This window comes from Asparagus officinalis, chromosome 4 (assembly GCF_001876935.1).
Source record: "Asparagus officinalis chromosome 4, Aspof.V1, whole genome shotgun sequence".
In the NCBI taxonomy this organism is placed as follows: Eukaryota; Viridiplantae; Streptophyta; class Magnoliopsida; order Asparagales; family Asparagaceae; genus Asparagus; species Asparagus officinalis.
Window position 1 is genome coordinate 138,640,815 of NC_033797.1, and position 20,439 is coordinate 138,661,253.

General features: G+C 35.8%; 1 protein-coding gene across 1 annotated transcript in view; it reads right to left on the minus strand.

Annotated features, from left to right (window-relative positions):
- Positions 1 to 14,819, minus strand: part of LOC109839527 (trafficking protein particle complex subunit 13) — a 15,413-nt gene extending 594 nt beyond the window's left edge. The window contains 13 exon segments of the mRNA XM_020408004.1: positions 96 to 194; positions 979 to 1,023; positions 2,127 to 2,243; positions 2,363 to 2,437; positions 6,657 to 6,852; positions 6,987 to 7,132; positions 10,672 to 10,686; positions 10,895 to 10,997; positions 11,097 to 11,227; positions 14,383 to 14,467; positions 14,575 to 14,643; positions 14,645 to 14,752; positions 14,754 to 14,819. Coding sequence (XP_020263593.1) covers positions 96 to 194; positions 979 to 1,023; positions 2,127 to 2,243; positions 2,363 to 2,437; positions 6,657 to 6,852; positions 6,987 to 7,132; positions 10,672 to 10,686; positions 10,895 to 10,997; positions 11,097 to 11,227; positions 14,383 to 14,467; positions 14,575 to 14,643; positions 14,645 to 14,752; positions 14,754 to 14,815 — 1,251 coding nt within the window. The 5' untranslated portion in view covers positions 14,816 to 14,819.

Sequence of the window (20,439 nt, forward strand, 5' to 3'; positions counted from 1 at the left end):
TAAGGGGGTTTTCCAATAATCGTCCAAAGTTAAGGGGTGTTTTCTGGTATTTACCCTTTATTTATCCGGTTCTAATATCACTGATAAAAACTGACCTCAACATCAGGCAACGGGTCATATAGTTTCTTCTCTCTAGTGTCGAATATGGTAATCCCTGAGATTCTCTGGACACCCAGTCTGGTCGCGATCATACTCTACAGGTGCATATATCAAAGTAATTAATAAACTAAAGATTCAGTCACCAGAATGTATGCAACTATCTGTTCCTAAGAACATGGAATGGGGTCAGCTGTTGAAATCATGGTAATTCCAATAAGCGAAAACACGCACCAATCATGCATTCAGTTTTATAGTACCACCCACATGGGACTATTGCGGGGGGAAAAAATAGAGGAAGATGATTAAATATTTTACTAGAGGCGAATGGTGCAAAATAGTTTACACGAGTATAATAGGGCCTTGAACAAAGGCTTGCCAGTTACATGGATAAACACACCATATATGGAAGTAAATCCATAGTTTCATTGATACATCCACGTACAAGCCACGAGACACGATCAATTTACCAAAGGGTACTTATGTTAGTTGTTTGTTTGAAAAATAACTTTCAGTATTTTGATGTATAGACCCCAATAATTAACTTAGGAGTATGTTTCATTTAACTCTTATTATGAGAAATTGTTAGTTCCCAAAAAAAATTCTTAGCGATGAACTGAACACAAAATTAGGGGGCTGACAACCTCGTCAAATCTTCTTTTTGCACTAATATGAATAATAAAATCGCCTAAATTTTTATGTTCATAGTGATGCGAATGACACAGTAAACACTGACATGATATCTTGTATTTCAACTGGTGCAGAGAAATCTCCAACACCCAAGATTGCATATCTTGTCAAATCTTCTTTTTGCACTAATATGAATAATAAAACCGCGTAATTTTTTATGTTCATAGTGATGATAACTCTGCATCATCTTACCATGCTGAAATCGGAAGAACTGAAAGCTTCTACTGGTGATAGAACCTGTATAGTACGTCAAAAAGGAAAACCATCAATATAGATGAACAAGGAAAGATAAAACCATAGTCTGCTTTGGAAATATAGATAACCAGTGACAAATAAATCAAGGCAAACTTCCACTGAGCACATAATGTGTTGCAGAATGCACTCTTGGACAGCACATTCATATTCAACAAGGAGAAATATAGAGAGATATTGAAGGTGGTTTCGTATCTGGGTGGACGCTTGTCACAAAGAGAGGGAGGGGAGGCAGATTCTTTACTTTCAAGAAGTAACTTAGTTATGACCACTCACTGAAATACAAGCTGTGCAATGAAATTGGATTAGCCACTCCATTCATTGTGATCCACATGTTCTGAAAGTGTTTAGACAAAAGGCAAAAGTTTCATATGGCCCTCTTCCTCTATATCCTATCCAACAGTTCTAACACCAAAAGAGACTAATAGCACCCAAGTAAGGATATATTTTTTATCCTGGCACACCACGAGGAAAATAATTGACGTCACAAAGAGGCATCAATTCAATCGAAATATCAGTCAAATGAAGTTATGTTCATGTCCTTATAACTCGTTCTGTCCGGTACATGAATATGCACTTCTAAGGAATCATGTGTGGGTGTCTGCACATACACATCCACGTTTGCATGTTGGCTTTGTCACTATAACCATGACCTATAAATATCATGCTCAACCAATATAGAGAATACAGTGAACAAAATCTGCATAGACTATAATAAACGACTCCAACTAAGTTGAAAATGGTCTCAAAGACTCCAATGGAAATCTTTGATGTCACATCCTTCTTTTTGAGAACAGAACTTACAACAACTTATGTTATAAAAAAAATGTAAACAGAAAAAATACAACAAAAAAAGTCAATAATGTATCAGGAATACGGAAGTGTACAAGACTAGTAAGAGAAAGGGCATGTTTATTTTCATATTCAGTGTAGGGTTAGTATTTGATCAAACCCTATTTGATCCAGCATTTCTGATCAACTTGTCAATGTTGTTCACCAGCCACGATGTAACATTTCTAAGGTAATAATACAAAATCTTCCTGATGAAAATAAATTAATATAACGACTTGTAACAAAAGGATCATTACCATTTTTTGGATTCCATTAACCATGACTGCCTTTTCTTCAGCGGAACTGACATTAGAGAGGAAAACCTCAAGAGGGCCAACAGTTCTGTCTGTCTGATTCGTGACACTGAGTTTTACCTGAGGGAAGAATAGAATAATTACAGCTTTGGATATCAAAATATCTGGTGCTATGGATATATCAAAGAGGACAAATAGTAAGGGAATCCAAGAGGTCCACAAACAAAATAGATGATTACCAAAAAAGGCCTTTCCAAAATGATAGCAGATGGAACCTCCACAACTTGCAAGTCAATGTCCTTGTGAGTGATATGCTGCCAAAAGAAAACAAAAAAAGAGCTATGCACTTAGATCAATATCCTTGATTGGGAAAAAGAAAGAAAGAAAGAAAGAAAGAGCTATGCACTTAGATCAACATCCTTGATGAAATACTCAATAAGAAACATCCAAATGATGCTTCAAATATTCCGCCAGCAAGCTGACGTAATAGACCTTATATTAAAAGAAAATCTGCATGACGGTATCAATCACATACATCTTTTGCTAGACTACGTAAATTGTAAAAAAGTAAAGTTCAACATGGTTCCATAAGTTCTTACAAACCTTGGAAAACAATGACCAATCACCTTTTACTTCTAATTGACTGCTAAAAAATAAATATATTATCCTATACTTCAGCTTTTCTTGTTTTATAAGGGAGCGTTTGGATACCATGGTGTTTTTCCCGTTTCCATTAAAAAAAAAACAATGAAACGCGTTTGACAACCGGGGCGTTTTTTTGACTTGACCCTTTACAAAATCCAAAAATTAAGCATTTTTCTCAAAACACCAAAAAAGTGTTTTGAGATTCCGTTTTTTTCATCTAAGCCGCCGCCGCTCGCTTGCCTGCCCACCGGCCGCCGCGTGCACCCTCCGCCACACGGCCCGCGCCGGCGGTGGCGGCTCCCGCCGCACTGCCCGCCTCCTGCGCCGCCGCCGGCCGCCTCGCCCCGGCCGCGCTGCCACGGCCGCCCCATGTCGCCGCCGGCGGGGTGGCTGCCACCCGCCGTCCGGCCGCGCTCGCTCTGCCGCCGGCGTCCCGGCCGACGGCAGCTCCTCCAGCGCCGGCCATCGCCGCCACTCGGTTCGGACCCGCCGGCGCCTGCCCCGCTGCCCGGGGCCAGCCGCCGTGAGTCCGCCCATCCGGCGCGGCGTCAGCCAGCGCCCCCGGTGGACGCCTACCGGCCGCCGTCGGTCGCCCGTTAGCGGCCGCCATCGTCGCCGCGTTGGCGTCGGCCACCGGCCGCCTCGCGACCGCGGCCCAGCCGGCCGCCGCCCTCGGCCCGTCCACCGCCGCCCGTCGGCCGGCCGCCGACCACCCGCCCGCCACCGCCGCTATATAATAGTAACTAACAATGGTGTTTTCAAAACACTTTTGAAAAAAAAAACGCCTTGGCATAGTGTTTTTCTAAAAAACACTACAAAAAAACCCGCCTTGGTATCCAAACACACCCTAAATAACTCCACACCTGTTGTTGAAGAAAAATATCTTTTGCATACCTGCAAAACTTGATCACCAAAAAATCTAATCCTTAATAGGAAACAACTGTAATTATACTAAAATAGAATATCTTTCTGATAATAAGGCTTTAAAACATTTCCAAATCAACTATGATCCTAACATTAATAATGTTCTTTATAAATAAACCTACAAGAAAATTTCTACTAGAGTCAGAATTCTAATACTAAAAGCGGGTACAATCGTTCCTTCTCCTTTTCTCACATATTCTTTTTGTAATTTTCTAAATGCAAGTTGCTCTACAATAAACCCTTCCTAATTGCAGAAAACTTGACATCAGCGTTTGAAATTGGAAGTGAAGAACTTTGAATCAATAGAATGAACTTGAAACTGACCAGAATGAACTTGAAACTGACCACAACTTTGATTTCCTTGAAAATGGTCCTACATCTAAAGAATATCTGAAATTTGGGACTGATCATGGGCGGATTCACCTCGACCGAAGTGGTGATGTGACACCACTTCGGTCAACCAGGAACCAACTTAAGACCCACACCCCAGAAAACTCACCCCACTAAAAATTGACCCCAGGTATAAACCAACAGGGCCCCACTCCTCCAAATTCTCACTCGATGCCATCCAACTAAAAAAGGGTAAATTTCAGAAAATGCCTCCAAAGTCCCGGTGTTTATCAGTAATTCCTCCTAACTTTTAAAATGTAACGAAACCCCTTAAGATTTAGGTTTCTCAGAAAACCCCTGTTACATTTCTTTAAAAAAAACTCTCTAAAAGCGTTAAACACAATTATCACCTCCGAAAATATTTACCTTCGTAATTTTACTCAGCCATGTGAAAAATGTGGTTAATGCCGATAGGTAAAGATGTCAAAAGTTGAAAAGGGTTTTCTGTGAACCCCAAAACTTGAGGGTTTCGTGACAGTTTGAAAGTTGAAGGGGATTATTCGAGGAAAACCTATATTTAAGAGGTTTCTTCTGAAATTAAACTCACCCTGCAAGTTAAGTTTAGAAACTGAGAACCCATGATCATTAACATATGTTAAGAAAGATCAAGGATGTATTTGATAGTGTTGTAAATGATATGATTATGTACTTTTTTCAACATAACTTATTGGAGACAATTGCAATTTATTTAACTATTAATTATGTAATGACACCAATTTTCAGAAATCCTGGTTTCGCCACTGACTGATGATATTGTTCCAGCAATGGTGGATGTCTTCAGCTCTGATACCAAATGGCAAAGAAAAATTTGAAGATGGTTTCAAGCTATTTAGAATTTGAGATTTGGAACAAGAAATTAGAGAGAAAAAAAGATAGGATAAAGAAAAGCAACATCTCATGAGGTTTCACACATCTTTAAAACAACAATTGCATCCACGATTGCATCAAATAACTCAAAACTACAAGAAGACTACAATCTTTCGAGAAATCAAAATTTTCATAAATATATCCACTTTTTAAATGAAGAAAAACCTGACTGTTATAGTGTACAAAATTTGATGACCAAAAAATTTAGTTCTTGATATGGATCGACTCTAATCATGCTAAAACAAAAGGTTGTTCTAATAGTTAAGTCATAAAACGATTCCAAAATTAGCTAAATTTCTAAATCAACTAAAAACCTTATTAATAACTGCATTTCATAGATAAGACTATAATAAAATTTCTACTAAAGGTCAAGTCTAATATTTAAAAAAGTTTCGATCATCTTCTCTTCTCATTTTCTTTTCATAATTTCTTTTGTGATCTTTCCACATTCCAATCCAAAAAAAAAATGTTGTTTTTACATCAGTATGATGTGAGTATACATATTATTATCAAGTAAATATATGAAATTAAAGTATTTCTAAGGTGTTTATTGCTATTCTCTACGGTAAAGTGTTATAATCAATGGTAATGCACTACACTATGCTAGCTGAAGATACTGCTTATACCTGAAAATACTAATTAGTCAATAGTCCTGCTAAAACCAAATACTTTAGAGCGTTGTCATGTATCCCTTATATGAGGGTGTATTATATACCGTATCAGAAAGATACTTTTAACCATTCAATATATTCGGAAGGCCTCCTGAATCTGCCTATCTAACCATAGTTCAATAAATCCTATACAATGCTCTAAAACTTTTGACTGGAGAACAAAATTTTGTACGACGTCCTCACAACTTTTGACTTGACAGAAGCAAATTTGATGCTCTCAGTGTACAGCTACTTTAGTGTTCTTTCTCTTATTCTTCCAAAGAGCACATGTGAAAGTTAAGTAGGACCATCATGTGCAATATAATCTCGATATCATGAATCCAAAGGACTTACCATATGACATAGGTCATTTTTGTGTCAACTCGTTTTGTTCATGGAATTGGCTCATCGAAACCACTGGCAAATGTTTTATAATTATAACATGGCATCAAAACAGGGGCTTGCAAACACATGAATGGTTTCTTGTTAACTGCATTTTGTAACTAATATGGACAATGTGAGGCTGATACATAACGTTTTACCTCATACTTATATGACTTTCTAAATCACTACTTTTCATAAAAGGTTTACTTTTACATTTAGTATTTGGCAAAAGAAACGCCAAAGCAAAGTACAACAAATGGAGAGCATTGTTTACTTAGTTGCGTAATCTGTACACAAGAACCGGATACGTACATGCAACCCTACAATAGTTTATTGACTTCGAGATAACTAAGTGCTAAGAACTGAAACTGGTCATCTATATCCATTACTTCAGTAATATATTGGCATACTCCTATGGCACCACAGCTATAGCAATAAAAAGTAAATTACAATCTACATGCTCCAAGAATTGCCTATACTAAATAACCTCCGAGATAATAGTTGCTATAGCATCTATAAGAAGTGCAAGTCCATCTTGGGTTCGCTAAGATTTATTTCTAATAAGCAATTGCAATTTGCAGGTCAGGTACATGACTATAAATTGTAAATTTCCATAATAGAAGTTGAAAATTGCAAAGGGAAACGGATCACATCATTAGCTTTATGTACTTACAGTACCAATAATGTGCTGTGTCTGCAGGCGCCCAGGTTCACCCAAATTTGTTCGCCACGTAATCTGCAGCTTCCCAAGAATATTGCTTCTCTCCACCTTTACTTCTCCAGATTCATGTGATAATTTCCTAAGCTGATACAGATAATTGAATATTCCTCCACCAGCTCTTATCAGAATAGGTGGCCTGAATATCTCTCTGTCCAAAAGTACATTTAGGCATCAGACAAGATGAATGTAGTCAGTCATTTACTACAAGAAGTATGCTTAGAGCAAACTTTGCAGTATCAGAGAAGTACAAGTAGGTAATGTCCAAGTGATCTGTCCAACCACCTCGTGTTAGTAGTCTTTTCTGCAGCATGCTCATCAGCTTTCAATATTGTCGCACTCCAATTTTGTGCAGGTTCAAACTCAACTTGGTCCATGAAAAGGTTGGATTTTGTGTGGTTCTCAATGCATGCCTCCAGATATGTAATCTCCTGCTATGATTAATGAAGTGTGAAGAAAAATAGAAGTGCATATGATGGAAAATATTCCAAAAAAATACTCACACGTTCCTTAAAATAGACTGTATTTGTATCCTGGTAGAAATTAGAAGTATATAGTACAATAGGAAGTTATTTTTGTCTTCTCTAAGAATAAGTTCTAGCACGTGTGCAAAAGATTGAACCCCAGACATCTTGTCCACTGCACACCAACACTTACAAGGTAACTTTCTTATCCTATTCACATACAAAACAAATTTACCCATTACTCCAATTTTCTTTGAAATTTTATATACCAGAACCAACAGCTTTTCTGAATGACTCATCCATCTACTGAGAACTGAACCAGTAATCAGACGAGGAAGATTGGTGGTTTTACTCTCATCATATGGTCCTACTACTCGTTCGCAGATTGAACATAGGTAAGAGGAAAGTCATAGTTGCATATAAAATTCATGTTCAGTTGTATCTGTCCTGAAGGTGAACTATTGGTTAGAACAATAGGCCATTGATGATCAGTAAAAGAAGGGACCAAGTCCAAATCTCACCTTTTAACTCCCTGTAATACATTAGAAATGTCAAAAATTACTCTCTGAACCAGAGGTTTGATGGGTTGTCTGTAAATTGGTTGGTTAGTCGACCAGTTCTAAGTCGAACAGGGTGTTTCAAGCATGCCTTTGGACATTTGTTGGTTCTTTTATGAATCAGGTTGTTGAAGCGTTCCCGGGTCCAGTCAGATCTAGTCAGATTAGTAACCTAGTACTCACTTCATCTTATAACTTCGATCCAGTTTCATATTCATAGATGGCTGGTCTATTCCGGTTTCTACAACATTTCATCAATCTATGCGGCCTGAAGAAGTCTGTAATGATTAACATCCAAATTACTTCAAAGGATAACTATAGATTCCCTATAATTTTGTAATAATTAGTAACTTAATAATCGCTTCATCTTATAACTTTTACATAATTTCATAATTCATAGATTGGTTATTCCCATTTCTACACATTATATCAATCTGTGTCCTCGAGAACTCTGTAGTACCTTGATGAATATCAAAATTACAGAGATGAATAACTACATATTAGTTTCTATTTATACAACTTTCACCAACTTGTACAACTAATAATCATCTCATCCAGTAACTTCTGGAGCAAACTTCATATTTAATTCCTATAACCTTATTTCACCAAGCATATATTATGACACTCTAAGGTGTTGTTTGACAACGGGTTAAGTGAGGGGTTAAGGAAACTCTACCCCTTGTTAACCAGCCAAACAGAAAAAATCTATACAAGCGTTAAAGTGACTTAAACCCTTCATAATTTGCCAAACGCAAATAATACATAAGGGTCAAACTAACCCCTCTAGAGGGATTAAAATGAGTTAACACCTCAAAATGAGGGGTTTACTAATACTCTTATTTAGAAGGACTGAGAGTTAACCCCTCTATTTATAAAGAATATACTCAAAATCCTCGTTATTCCCAAACACTAAAACTGATCATAAGGGCTAAAATAAAAATTATTTAATGAGTTAACAATTTAGTCCTTTGGCTTATCGAATTGGCTAACTATGTTAATCCTTCTTTTTAATCCTTATTTCTTAACCCTTTGTCAAACGGGGCCTAACACATCAATTAGATTGGCCGTCCACAAATTATATATAATCAATTCCCTCCGTAGACTTATAATATACAAACTACAACCAATGCAACTTAGTCTTACCAGCATCTTACATTATTCCTTTGTCAGTGTTCGAAATCTCAGCATACTTTTCCATTATATATTAAGTGTCATCTCCTGATTCAAATTCACAAATATCATATCCTTTTAGTCAACTCATCTATGTCTGAGCTTACTTCTAGATCATGTACTCCTACTAACAAAAATGAAGTGCTTCCTCTGACTAGTGCTTCATTAGGCTTTTTTTTTACATATCCAATTGACCTTAATAGATCCCCCCTCATCCTAGCAGGAGCAAGCTCTAACTTGACATGGATGCTCATGCACTCATTTGTATCCTATCACTTAAAAGTTTGCTAAGCATCCATTAATAATTCCTATATATGCTACACAATTTCTGGGAAATGTTATTTCTTAACTGCCAGCATTCTCACACATTAAGTTGTTGATTTTGTAGTCTACCTGCGGAACTTCTCATCAATTTCATGGATATTCTACGATTATAAAGACTCTAGGACCACTTCTTCACTTTAATCATCCCCCTTTAATTCTATGAATCACATTTCCTCAGTCTACCATTATTTGAATTTTGACATGATACAATAGCAGGCAGTTTTTCACTCCAGGCCTGCACAGTCATAAGCATTTAATAGAATCAGTGTTATTGTTGTTACTTATTTTACATGCTATCACTTTTAAAGGATCACTTGACAATGTTAGAGAAGATGCCTGTTATTCATCAGTCTTAGGCGACCTTTCAGAAAGCAGATATCTTGTCCATCATTAGAAGCCAATCTTTTAAAATTTTTACAGATGAAACCCCCAACCCATTTGAAAAAGACCTTAGTAATTTGTTGCATGTTCTGTTTGGTAAAGAATTACCATTTAAACATCCCTCCATACAATACAAAGCTCATGGCTTGTTCTTCGCCTTTTACACAGGAAAGCTTAAGTTCACAGGTCTCCCCCAAAAAAAAAAAAAAAAAAAAAAAGAATATTAGATGGTATGGGGTTTCATCGAATGTCAATCATGGGAAAGTGTTACCTCCAGATCCAAGCAACAGTTTCAATTAGGTTTATTGCAGCTCCTCTGCTTATCCTGTTCCTTTTCTTACCACATCATCCATGGTCTGTACTCCTATAATGGTCATCACTCACCAGTAACCATATAACTGTTCCTCTCTTACCATCCTGCATCATGTCAAGTATTTGACTCGCAGGGAACTGGTTAATATTGTCCTCCGCATATTCCCACTTCACACAAATCCACCCCTGGACTTTCCAACCACTCGTCAATCTACAGGAGCCAAGACTAAGTCTTTGAACCAAACAAACATGAGCCTGTTATTGCAACATCAAAGGCGAATATGAAAAATTCATAAAATGTACTTTTTGATGCTTTATGTTTATCAACTTTTTAAATTCAATTGTGTACAGAAGTAGCCTATCATACTGGTATATGTTGCCTCACATAAAAGAATGTCTATGTCAGACAACCTTTTAAGTCTGATGTTATTATCTATAGACAGTTAAACACCTTAGATGTCTTTAGATTTACAGTAATATCACTTAGAATAATGTTCTAGCGAATACAAACACATTAAATGAAAGAAGGTTGAATAATGTTCTAGTGAATACAAACACATTAACTGAAAGAAGGTTGACACCCAAAGGCCTGAAGAATCAAAGATAAGGCATATGATTCCATCATACAAATCCTGTAACCTGTTGATAGCATAACATACTGACAAACATGTAATTATAAATGTATTTGATTGTTCAAATTCAACATAAGTTGATGCGTAACTTACAATCAACATGTTCGTCAAATCTCAAAACAAGACCTACCTTCACAGCGCGAACCTGTACAAAGAAAGAAGCAGTGTTGTCAGACAGAATGATTTAATATCATGAATAATAAAATTCCGGTTGCTTGCAGATAAAGGCTAAGACCTTGACTGGATGAAAACATATAGTTTAATTGTTAGTAACTACAGAATTATTGTATGCTGAAAGTTCGGTCAGAATAGACATGTTTGCTATCTCATGAACAATTAGCAAAGAGATATACCTTTGTTCTCACTGAAAGTGGATTTGCAACATTAAATTTGAAAAATTGTGGAAGATATTTCCGCTCACTGTCACCATCATTGTATAAAGCAGTGCAGACAAGCCTAGACATAAGATGGCAATGCATCTCAGTGACAACAAAGTTATCACTAGAAAAATCCAAGAAACAATTTAAGGCATATGCATGTACAAAGGCACCCTACGTGTGAGGTCCAAGTTCCTTGACATCATGTTCAACAATGAAATCATATCGCCCCCCTGACCGTATTGATTCAACAGGAGCTTTTGATGTATCCAACAATAGTATCCGCTGCTTTTCCGTCTGAATTTCAGCCTGCATTAGCCACAAACTTTTATAAGTATGAACAATGATTGACTGCAATATCTTGATAATGTCCTATGACCACTATATAAAAAAGCAAGTCAAATATGAACATCCAACTAACCCAGAAATATAAATCTTCAATTGGAATTGTAAAAAACGTTAGGCAATCTAGCTTGCATTATTTACTTCCACACTTCTTCCATTACACACCTTGAATTATTTATCATAGAGAAAAGAATTATTATGTGTAATTTCTAAAAGCTATAACCTATGTTGCACGGACGAGTATGAATATTGGGTATAAGTCTATAAGATAATACCAACATATAAATACAATGAACTTCCACAAAGTTGTTGACCATAAGAAGGCTGTAAAACGTGTAATTAGCTATTGACAGCCACAATGAGGCTATCTTCATTTTTAAATTCATCATGTTTATGATTTTCTACTTGTTTGATATGACCATTTTTCTTAAAACCTCACCCCCTCTTCAAAATCCTACATCCAGTACGACAAATTGAATTTCTTTTTGAAGAAAAAATTAGGTCAACAATGGAACCTATTTATATATTACAACGATTGAGGGGAGAGATATAGAAAGAAGTGAGAGAATCTACATGTAGTTTTTATTGTCTAGACAAAGCCTAGATATATTGCCAAGAGAGAGAATGTGCCGGATTTTAGAAAAGAAAGAAATATGCAATAATTATATTGATGTGATTAAAAATACATATGATTAAACAACAACTAGGGTGAGAACAATTGCGGAAGAAAAAATTTACAGCAATGATCGGCTCTAAGCTCTTATCTTTTGCATTAGCCATGAATGAACTTACAAGACATATTCAAGATGAAGACCTATGACGTATGTTATTTGCTCATTATATAATATTGGGTAATGAGGCTGAAGAAAGGATTATGTTATATCCTAAAAATTACCAAGTCTAATAAACAGCTAAAAGTCGGATGCATGTCATGATTAACTGACCAAGTCCCACAAATTTGAAAGCCCAATTCGTATATAGACCTCGCTCATATCTCATATTTGACCCACTTCCCGAAAAAAGACGTCTTCAGGCTAGTTCTGCGACCTGGGTACGAGGCGAAAGGCATCTTCTACTCGAGTTCGCTAGATAATGCCTTGAATAGCAAGATGATCTACCAGTTTTAACAATCGTACTTCGCCGCTCAGTCACACTCGCATTTAATGTTGAGTCAGAGTCATCATAACTCTTCAGGCCGAAATAATGACTCCTCAGACCACGCCAGTATTTCAGCCACTCTATCACTGTCACATTAAACATGAAGGTGACTCATTCAACCAGCTACTGACACGTGTAAAGTGCGGTTTGATTAGCAGACTGAACCGACCTAGTCAAATTACCAATATGCCCCTATCAACCTTCTATAAATAGTGGGCAATCTCCACTATTCGAAGGTACACAACTTTAAGATACTTAATCTCCTGAAACTAGATTCTGCATATCTAGTCAATCATTGACTAACTTAAGCGCTGAAGGGTATATCGAAGAACCCAACATCGATCCTCTTACGATGTCATTTGTGCAGGAATCTTCTTTCATTCTGTTGATTAGCCATCAAAGAAGATCAAGAGACCCTAAACTCCTCCAAATACCCAGTTATCCCCACAGTTAACTATCTAACATAAATAAATTACTTTTAAAATAGAAAGGCGTAGAGAAGCACTCGAACCTAACGACTTCACAATTAGTAGAATTAGCACAATAAATACATAATTCAATTTGAGTAAACTCTAAAAAAAGAATGAGGGTATAGTTATTGACGTAAAGAAATACCTATGAGTAATTATTTTTGCTATTTATGATCAATTATTCGTCAATATGGTGTGTTTGAGGATGATATTGTCCATCAAATTAACTCATAATGTTTAAAGTGGAGAAGTTCTTTGGGAGTTTTATATGATCGTAGAATAGCACGAAAACTAAATTTGAAGCGAAAGTTCTATAGCACAATTATAAGATCCACAATGCTTTACAGAATATTGGGCAATTAGAAAATATGCAAAAAATGTGTAGCAGAAATGCAAATGTTACGATGAACAAGCGGATTAATATACAATAAAAGGATATGATAAGATATGAATGCATTCGTAATAAGTTGGGGGTTGCCCTTATAGAGGATACAATGAGAGAATTGATTGAGCTGATTTGATCATGTGTAAGGCCATCACATGCACTAATTAGGAGGAGTGATAATATTATAATGAATGGAGAAAGGCGTAGAGGTAGGCCCAAGAGAACTCCATTACGAAGGATATGATAATGCTTCACTCAGTGTTGGAGATAGCCTTCAACAAAATTGAATGAAACAGTAGCATTTGTATAGCCCACCCCAAACATTTCGGATAAAGACTTTGTTGTTGGTGGTGTACATATTGCCAATGTCTCCTATCAGGACTATTGTAAAAGTTCACAATAAACTCGAAGTTTCTTTTACTATAATGGCATTCTTATCATGTTCTCACGCTATATTCTCTGCATTTAAACCATTTCTTCTCACAATAATAGGTAGCACAGAAATTCTTTAAACCACAAACTTTGCTACACTCTACAGAACACCTTCTCCTTCTCCAGTCCTTCCAACCGTCCATATAAATCTATGCTCTAAAATTCATCCATAATAAGCAAACAAAAAGAACAACTTTCCATCTCAGGCTATTCCCAATCCCCGGCTCCCACAGCCTCCATCCTCTCATGGCGCAGGTCAGACTCTAAATATCAGATTTTTAGGGCAAAAGTTCACATCTTTAAGAGAAGTTAAGCAAATATCATGTTTTCGTTCTGCAGAAAGCTGAGATTGACCAGCATCGTGAAGGGAACGGCGGGACTCACAAAGTTTGAGTCTTTACTTCAATTTATTTCTCGGACAAAAATTTAGCCTCAAACTTTATTAAGTTTTTGTTGTTGTCGCAATCAAAGGTGCTACATTTTTCCTAACTAGAGAATCACCAAGGAATGCTCCTGTGCAAAAGTATGCAGTAGATTGAGAAGTTTGATCTTTTACTTTCAATCAATGCGAAATGGAAAAATAAAAATAAAGATACTAAATTCTACCCTCCTCCATAAAATCCCCAGTCCTAACATAAATATGCAATCAAACTAAGCAAAACCACAAAGATCACCTTGATAACGACATCCCTAGCTTCGAAGCTGGAGCTATTGTTAATACTGATGTAGCTGCAGAAAGTCTCCCCCAAATAAATAGCTCTAAAAAAAATTCAACAACGCAAGCGCAGATAAGCAGTCAAGATTCAAACTTTCACCATCAAATGTCGAATACAGCAGAAGAACCGAGAAGAGAGAGGAAACGAAACCCGAAGGATTGGGGGAGGATGAGGTGGCCGAAGAGCGGGAGGGCGTCGGTGGGGTTATTGGAGAGCAAGGAAGCGGCGGTCTATATCTAATATATCCGATTCTGGCGAGAACTGCAGATACGAAAATATGATGATGGAGAGGAGGCCGGGGGCGGCGATGAGGTCCTCGCCGGCAAGAGTCGGCGGCGTCGAGGCGGAGGACGGCGTCGTCGGGTTGGAAGGAGGGGCGGCAGAGCCGCATCACGCCGGAAAGGACGAATGTGGAGTGGTTGCCTGAGCCGAAGGGGGTTGCAGAGATGGGAATGAAGAAATCGTCCATTCGAAGGAGAGATCGATGAAGATCCAGACGAAGAAGAAGAAGAAGAAGTGGGGTATTTGGGGTATTTTGGGAATTTTAATGATATATTTGGTTCGTTTTTCCGCTGTACTCCAAATCTTTACATTTTTTTTATTTTAGTCCCCGAAACTGCCTTAATTTGTTGATACCGGCCACTTCGTTAGCTTGAGCGTTCAAAAATCTAACCCCCGTTCAGCTTAAAGTTGATCTCATCTTGAGCAATGGTAATTGGTAAAGGTGTATTTGTGTAGTATCCTCTTTTTTTCAAGAGCTACATTTCCCTCAATTGCACCCCAAATTAGGGGAAATAAAATGTCAAAAAAAAAAAATCCCTTTCATTACTTAAGTTCCCTCTCATTATCTACCTCAAAATGAATTCCCAAACAAAGTTAATGGGTCCTCTACATTATCTTAACTCTCCATACCCCCAGTCTAAACAGACTATAAAAAACACCCATATGTGCCGTTTGATAAAGGGTTAACTGAGAAGGGCTAAAGAGAAAGATTAACTTAGTTAACTTATCGTGAGGGCTTAAAATTATTTCGATTCTGATTGGGTTAGATGGTTATGATGAAATGTAAGTTTTTTTGCGTTTGGTCAATAACGAAGGGTTAAGAAGGGCTTAAGAAAGTTAACTCTCCAAGTTTTTAAAAATGTCAACTTTAACCTTATCGAAATGACGATATCCCTTGCTCAATTTTTTCTTGAAATGCATAGCAAAAGGGCTACAAATATATCTTATTACCAAAAGAAACAAAAATACTATTTTTGTTTACAGCCACATAGCCGTATAAGTTTATTTCTTCTTTCTATAACACAATACGCAAGCTTTATGCCTGAGCTCGTACGAATTATTTTGTTTCTTTGTTTGTATATTGGGTTTTTTTCTCTCTATGATTTTCTTCTTTCATTATGATCTTGCTTTTAAAATTTTAATTATATACACTAAGGGTTTTTTTCTTTGGACTGCTACTCCTTCAAAAGTAAATGACTTCAGCCGGAGTTTTTTTTTCTTATTAGGGGCTGTTTGGTTCGCTATTATAAGGGGTGGAAAACTCAGAAAACCCCTCCACGTCAGATTTTTAGCCCTCCACGTCAGCTTTTTTGTTTCCGTCTATTTCTTTGTGCCGCTTTGGTTCGCTCGAATGGAAGAGGAAAAACTCTGCTGAAATCGCCGCCAACTAAGATTTTTTTCCCTCTCCGATTTCCTTCCCCAACCAAGTGAAATTAATGAAAACTCTGGCACGTCAGATTTTTTTCCTTCTCTGCTTTGTTTACAAAAGCTTTCCTTTTTTTTCTATGCGAACCAAACACAAGAAAAATAAATACATTGGTTTCCCACTATTTTTTATGTGCGAACCAAAGCAAAACAATCTATTTCTTGGAAAAGTTTGGAAAACTCAAAACTTGTGTTTCTTTACATGGAATTGCATTTCTCTATATCAAGGAAACGAACCAAACAGCCCCTTAAAGAAATACAAAATGAAAATGTGGATAAATTTTATATTAAAATTTAAAATTTAAAATAGATGGCTTAACCACCACTCATCCATTATAACATCTCTTTTTTTTTAATATTTCAAAATAAAAAAATGAAAATAATACATCACTTAATAAGTATCTGCATAATTCTTATTTTGAATTTAAAAATTCAAATTAGAGAGGAACACATGACAGTTTTTTATATACAAAGGAGCATTTAAGCCTTTTTTTTCCATATCTACTTTTTTATGCAGATCAATTTCTTCTTTCGCACATAGAATAGTTCTTGTCTTAGTTTGACACCAAGGTATGTTATAACAATAGTAACTATGCTCTTCATTTGAAACCACTAACATCTATCCTCTCTATAAAAATTGAAATATAAGTAAATTTCACTAAATCCCCAACAAATTTTGGCATTTGACACTAAACCCCAAAAAACGCCCCAAATCCTTTGGCGAAAAGCTTCTAAATTAACAATGTTAGTTAATGTTTGGTCAAACGACCAAAATACCTCTAATAAATTTTAGAAGAAAACACCCAATAAGCATTTAGTTTTGTCACTTAACCCTAACAACTTTCACAGAAAACCCTTAATGATGGATGTTTGTTACTTTCAAGGTTCTGTGTTTAATTTGATTTGTGAGGAGGCTATTTCTATTTTTTGGATTTTTAAAAGGGGTTGTTTGTAATTTTTTGTTTTTTGCGTGGAGCTATTTATAATATTTAAACTTTTAGGTAGTTTTTTGTATTTTTGACTTTTTAGGGTCTTCTTGCACATTTAGATTTTTAGAAGTTTTTTACAATTTTAGATTTTTAGGCGGTTATTTGTAATTTTTGTATTTTTTTAATTGATCTATTTGTAGTTTTGAAGTTTCTTGGGTGTTTTCTATAATTTTTAGAATTTTAAGGGTTAGTTTTAATTTATAGACTTTTCCGGGGGTTCGCTGTAACATTTAGAATTTAAAATATTTTTTTAAATTTTTAGATTTTTCAAGGATTTATTTGTAGTTTCATATTTTTGAGAGCGTTGTTTATAAGTTTTACACTATTTAGGAGTTATTTATAATTTTGTAGATTAATATGCAAATAGGAATGATTTGTGGTGTATACATTGATCTTTTGGGATAATGTTCATCATCGTAAAATTATGGGGTAATATTCTTATTGGGTTAAGTGCAAAAAAAAAAGTCAAACTGATTTGGTAGTTTTCTAAAATTTTAAAACTTATTTGTGGTTTCATAAAATTTGCGGGCTTAGTGCCAAACGACTAAATTTGTTGGAGATTTAAAGAAATTTATCTTTTAAAAAGTTAACAAGAGCCATGCTGTAATTGTTTGAAATTAATTTTCAACTTCCTAATACCGAGATGCATGTCGATGATTCGTGTACACCAGGCTGGCTAAAAGAGGGTTGAGAATTGGATCATAAAAGGATCAGGCCAGAAAATCTTGCGTGATGGTAAATAATGGTGAGTTTATGCATCTTTGAGTGTAAAGTGACTGATGAAACCATAATGAACTATTTCATATATATATTTTTTCCTGTTGATGTTTATAAAATTTCATTTACTTCAACTTCTCAACTAGGATACTTCTGCTATCACTGCTAAACCTCCAACTTAATTTCAAGTTTTTTGCTTTTGTAATTTGATGCTTTAAAAGGTGTAGAGCAGAATACAGAGGCGTATCGCAACTTATTGTTGGTACCTAAGAAGTGATGTTTCCTTTCATTACTGAACTGGGGACTACTTTGTTTTGTATGCGGATGAAAATTGGGAGGACGTAGTTTAGGGATAATTTCTGTCGTAGTGTCGTTCGGAATTATTAGATTTTTTTTTATTATCGATAAGCATAGAGAATTAAAAGTATGATTATAAGATTTTTTTTAATTATGGATAATTATGATTTGATTAGGATTACCAAATATCTGACTATGATTAGAAATTTCTAATTCTGGATAGATTTAATTTGATGAGAATTTTAATTATGTATAGAAAGTAAACTCATTATACAATGATCTAATTTAATATTACAAAAGCATATGACACGTGACATTATTTTATGAGCTTAGATGGCATTGTTTTGTGCCTTTAGTGGTACCACCAATTTCTCATTAGATATAAAAAAGAAAGAGGAGCAATGCTATTGGCATTATTAAATTGGACGCTAGACTAGATTTAATGGTATACTAGAGAGAGGCATTACATGAATTCTATTTCCACTGCTTCCATTAATTTTCTGCTGGATGCTTCCCAATTACTAAATCAATTTTCATCAAATCAAGCATCCATTGGAATAAGATTTGGGTACAAGTATTTGAAGTGGGATCTCGTCGATGATGTCTCCGTGGACGGAGCACAGCCGACGGACTCTTGGTTACGGCTAGCCAAGTATATTTTGCTTTGTATGAATTAAGGGGTTTCTTTTGGACTCTTTTGTAAATTTCACATGCTACTACGTGCGAGGAGGCGGGGTAAAAGGTTACTCCATTCCTCCTCACGGTTTAACAAAAACATTAGGCTCCGTTTGGCAAAGAGTTAAGGAAGAAGGGTTAAAGAGAAGAATTAATGTACTTAGCTCATTCGATAATAGGATTAAATTATTAACCCGTTAAATAAGTTTTATTTTAGCCCTTGCGATCAGTTTTTGTGTTTGGGAATAACAATGATTTTGACTATTTTCTTTATAATTAGAATGGTTAACTCTTATTCCTTCTAAATAGGAGTATTAGTAAACCCCTCATTTTGAGGGGTTAACTCATTTTAATAACTCTTATTCCTTCTAAATAGGAGTATTAGTAAACCCCTCATTTTGAGGGGTTAACTCATTTTAATCCCTCTAGAGGGGTTAGCTTAACCCTTCTATATTTTTTATGTTTGGTAAATTATGAAAGGTTAACTCACTTTAACCATTGTATAGATTTTTTATGTTTGGCGGGTTAAGAAGTGGTTAAGTTTCCTTAACCCCTTACTTAACCCTTTGCCAAACGGTACCTTAGGATTTTTGTTGTGATAGTATTTTCATGTGGACATGAGGCTTCCTAATATTTAGGAAAATAAACCAAACATCCCCTTATAGTGGAATAGAGTTTTTAAATTAGTGTTAACTTTCAGACTAATGATATTTTAAAGAGTTCTCATGATATTAAGGGACCGTTTGGTTGTTGTTTGTAAACTAGTGTATCTATGACACGAGTTAGAAAGTTGTTATCCACCTCAGCGTTTTCACTTTCACATATTTGTTTGTCTGGTTTAGATTATGTTGGAATCATCAAATGAAAATAAGGTTGTTGTTTGGTTTACCTGATGAATTTGTAGAAAGTGGCAGTTTTGTGGAGCCCGCTCAAATAGATAATACTACCATAGGTAGATTACTTCTAATTAGATTTAAAAAAATCTAATAGAATGTTATGATCATTATACTACATTAAGAAGTTATTAAATCCAAAAATAATTAAACCCAAAAATCTAATAAATTGTTATGGTCGTTATACTCTATTAATAAGTTATTAAAATTAATACATTCACAACCATACAATTAAACCCACCTAGAACACATTTTTATTTGACGTTTCATACACCCCCTGGACAACAGTCTTCTGAACATCTTCCAATCCTACTTCACTAAAATAAAAGAAAATAAATCAATCAATAAATAAAAATACATTAAATGCTTGGATCCTTGGGCTATAACTAGCACAAAAAAAAAAAAAAGAATTGCTTCTTTTAGAGAGTGAAGCACACTTATTATAGCTTCTTGTTTAGATGACTATAACCCATGATATCAATAGCCATCAAACCGAAATCATTCACGCATCTCGACTTCGTCGTTTGCTTGGGAAGTCCCATTAATTTGGGTGATGCGGTGGTCTTCTTCTTATTTGCCATGTCACATCTTTGTTTGTGTAACCAAACAAACGAAGTAAGATGGGAATTCAATTGAAAACTGGCACAATCTGACACTTTTGCTTGCTTTCCTTCAAAAATTTGGCAACCAAACAACCAACATTTTCAAATATTAGTCTCTTAAATCTTTTACATTTT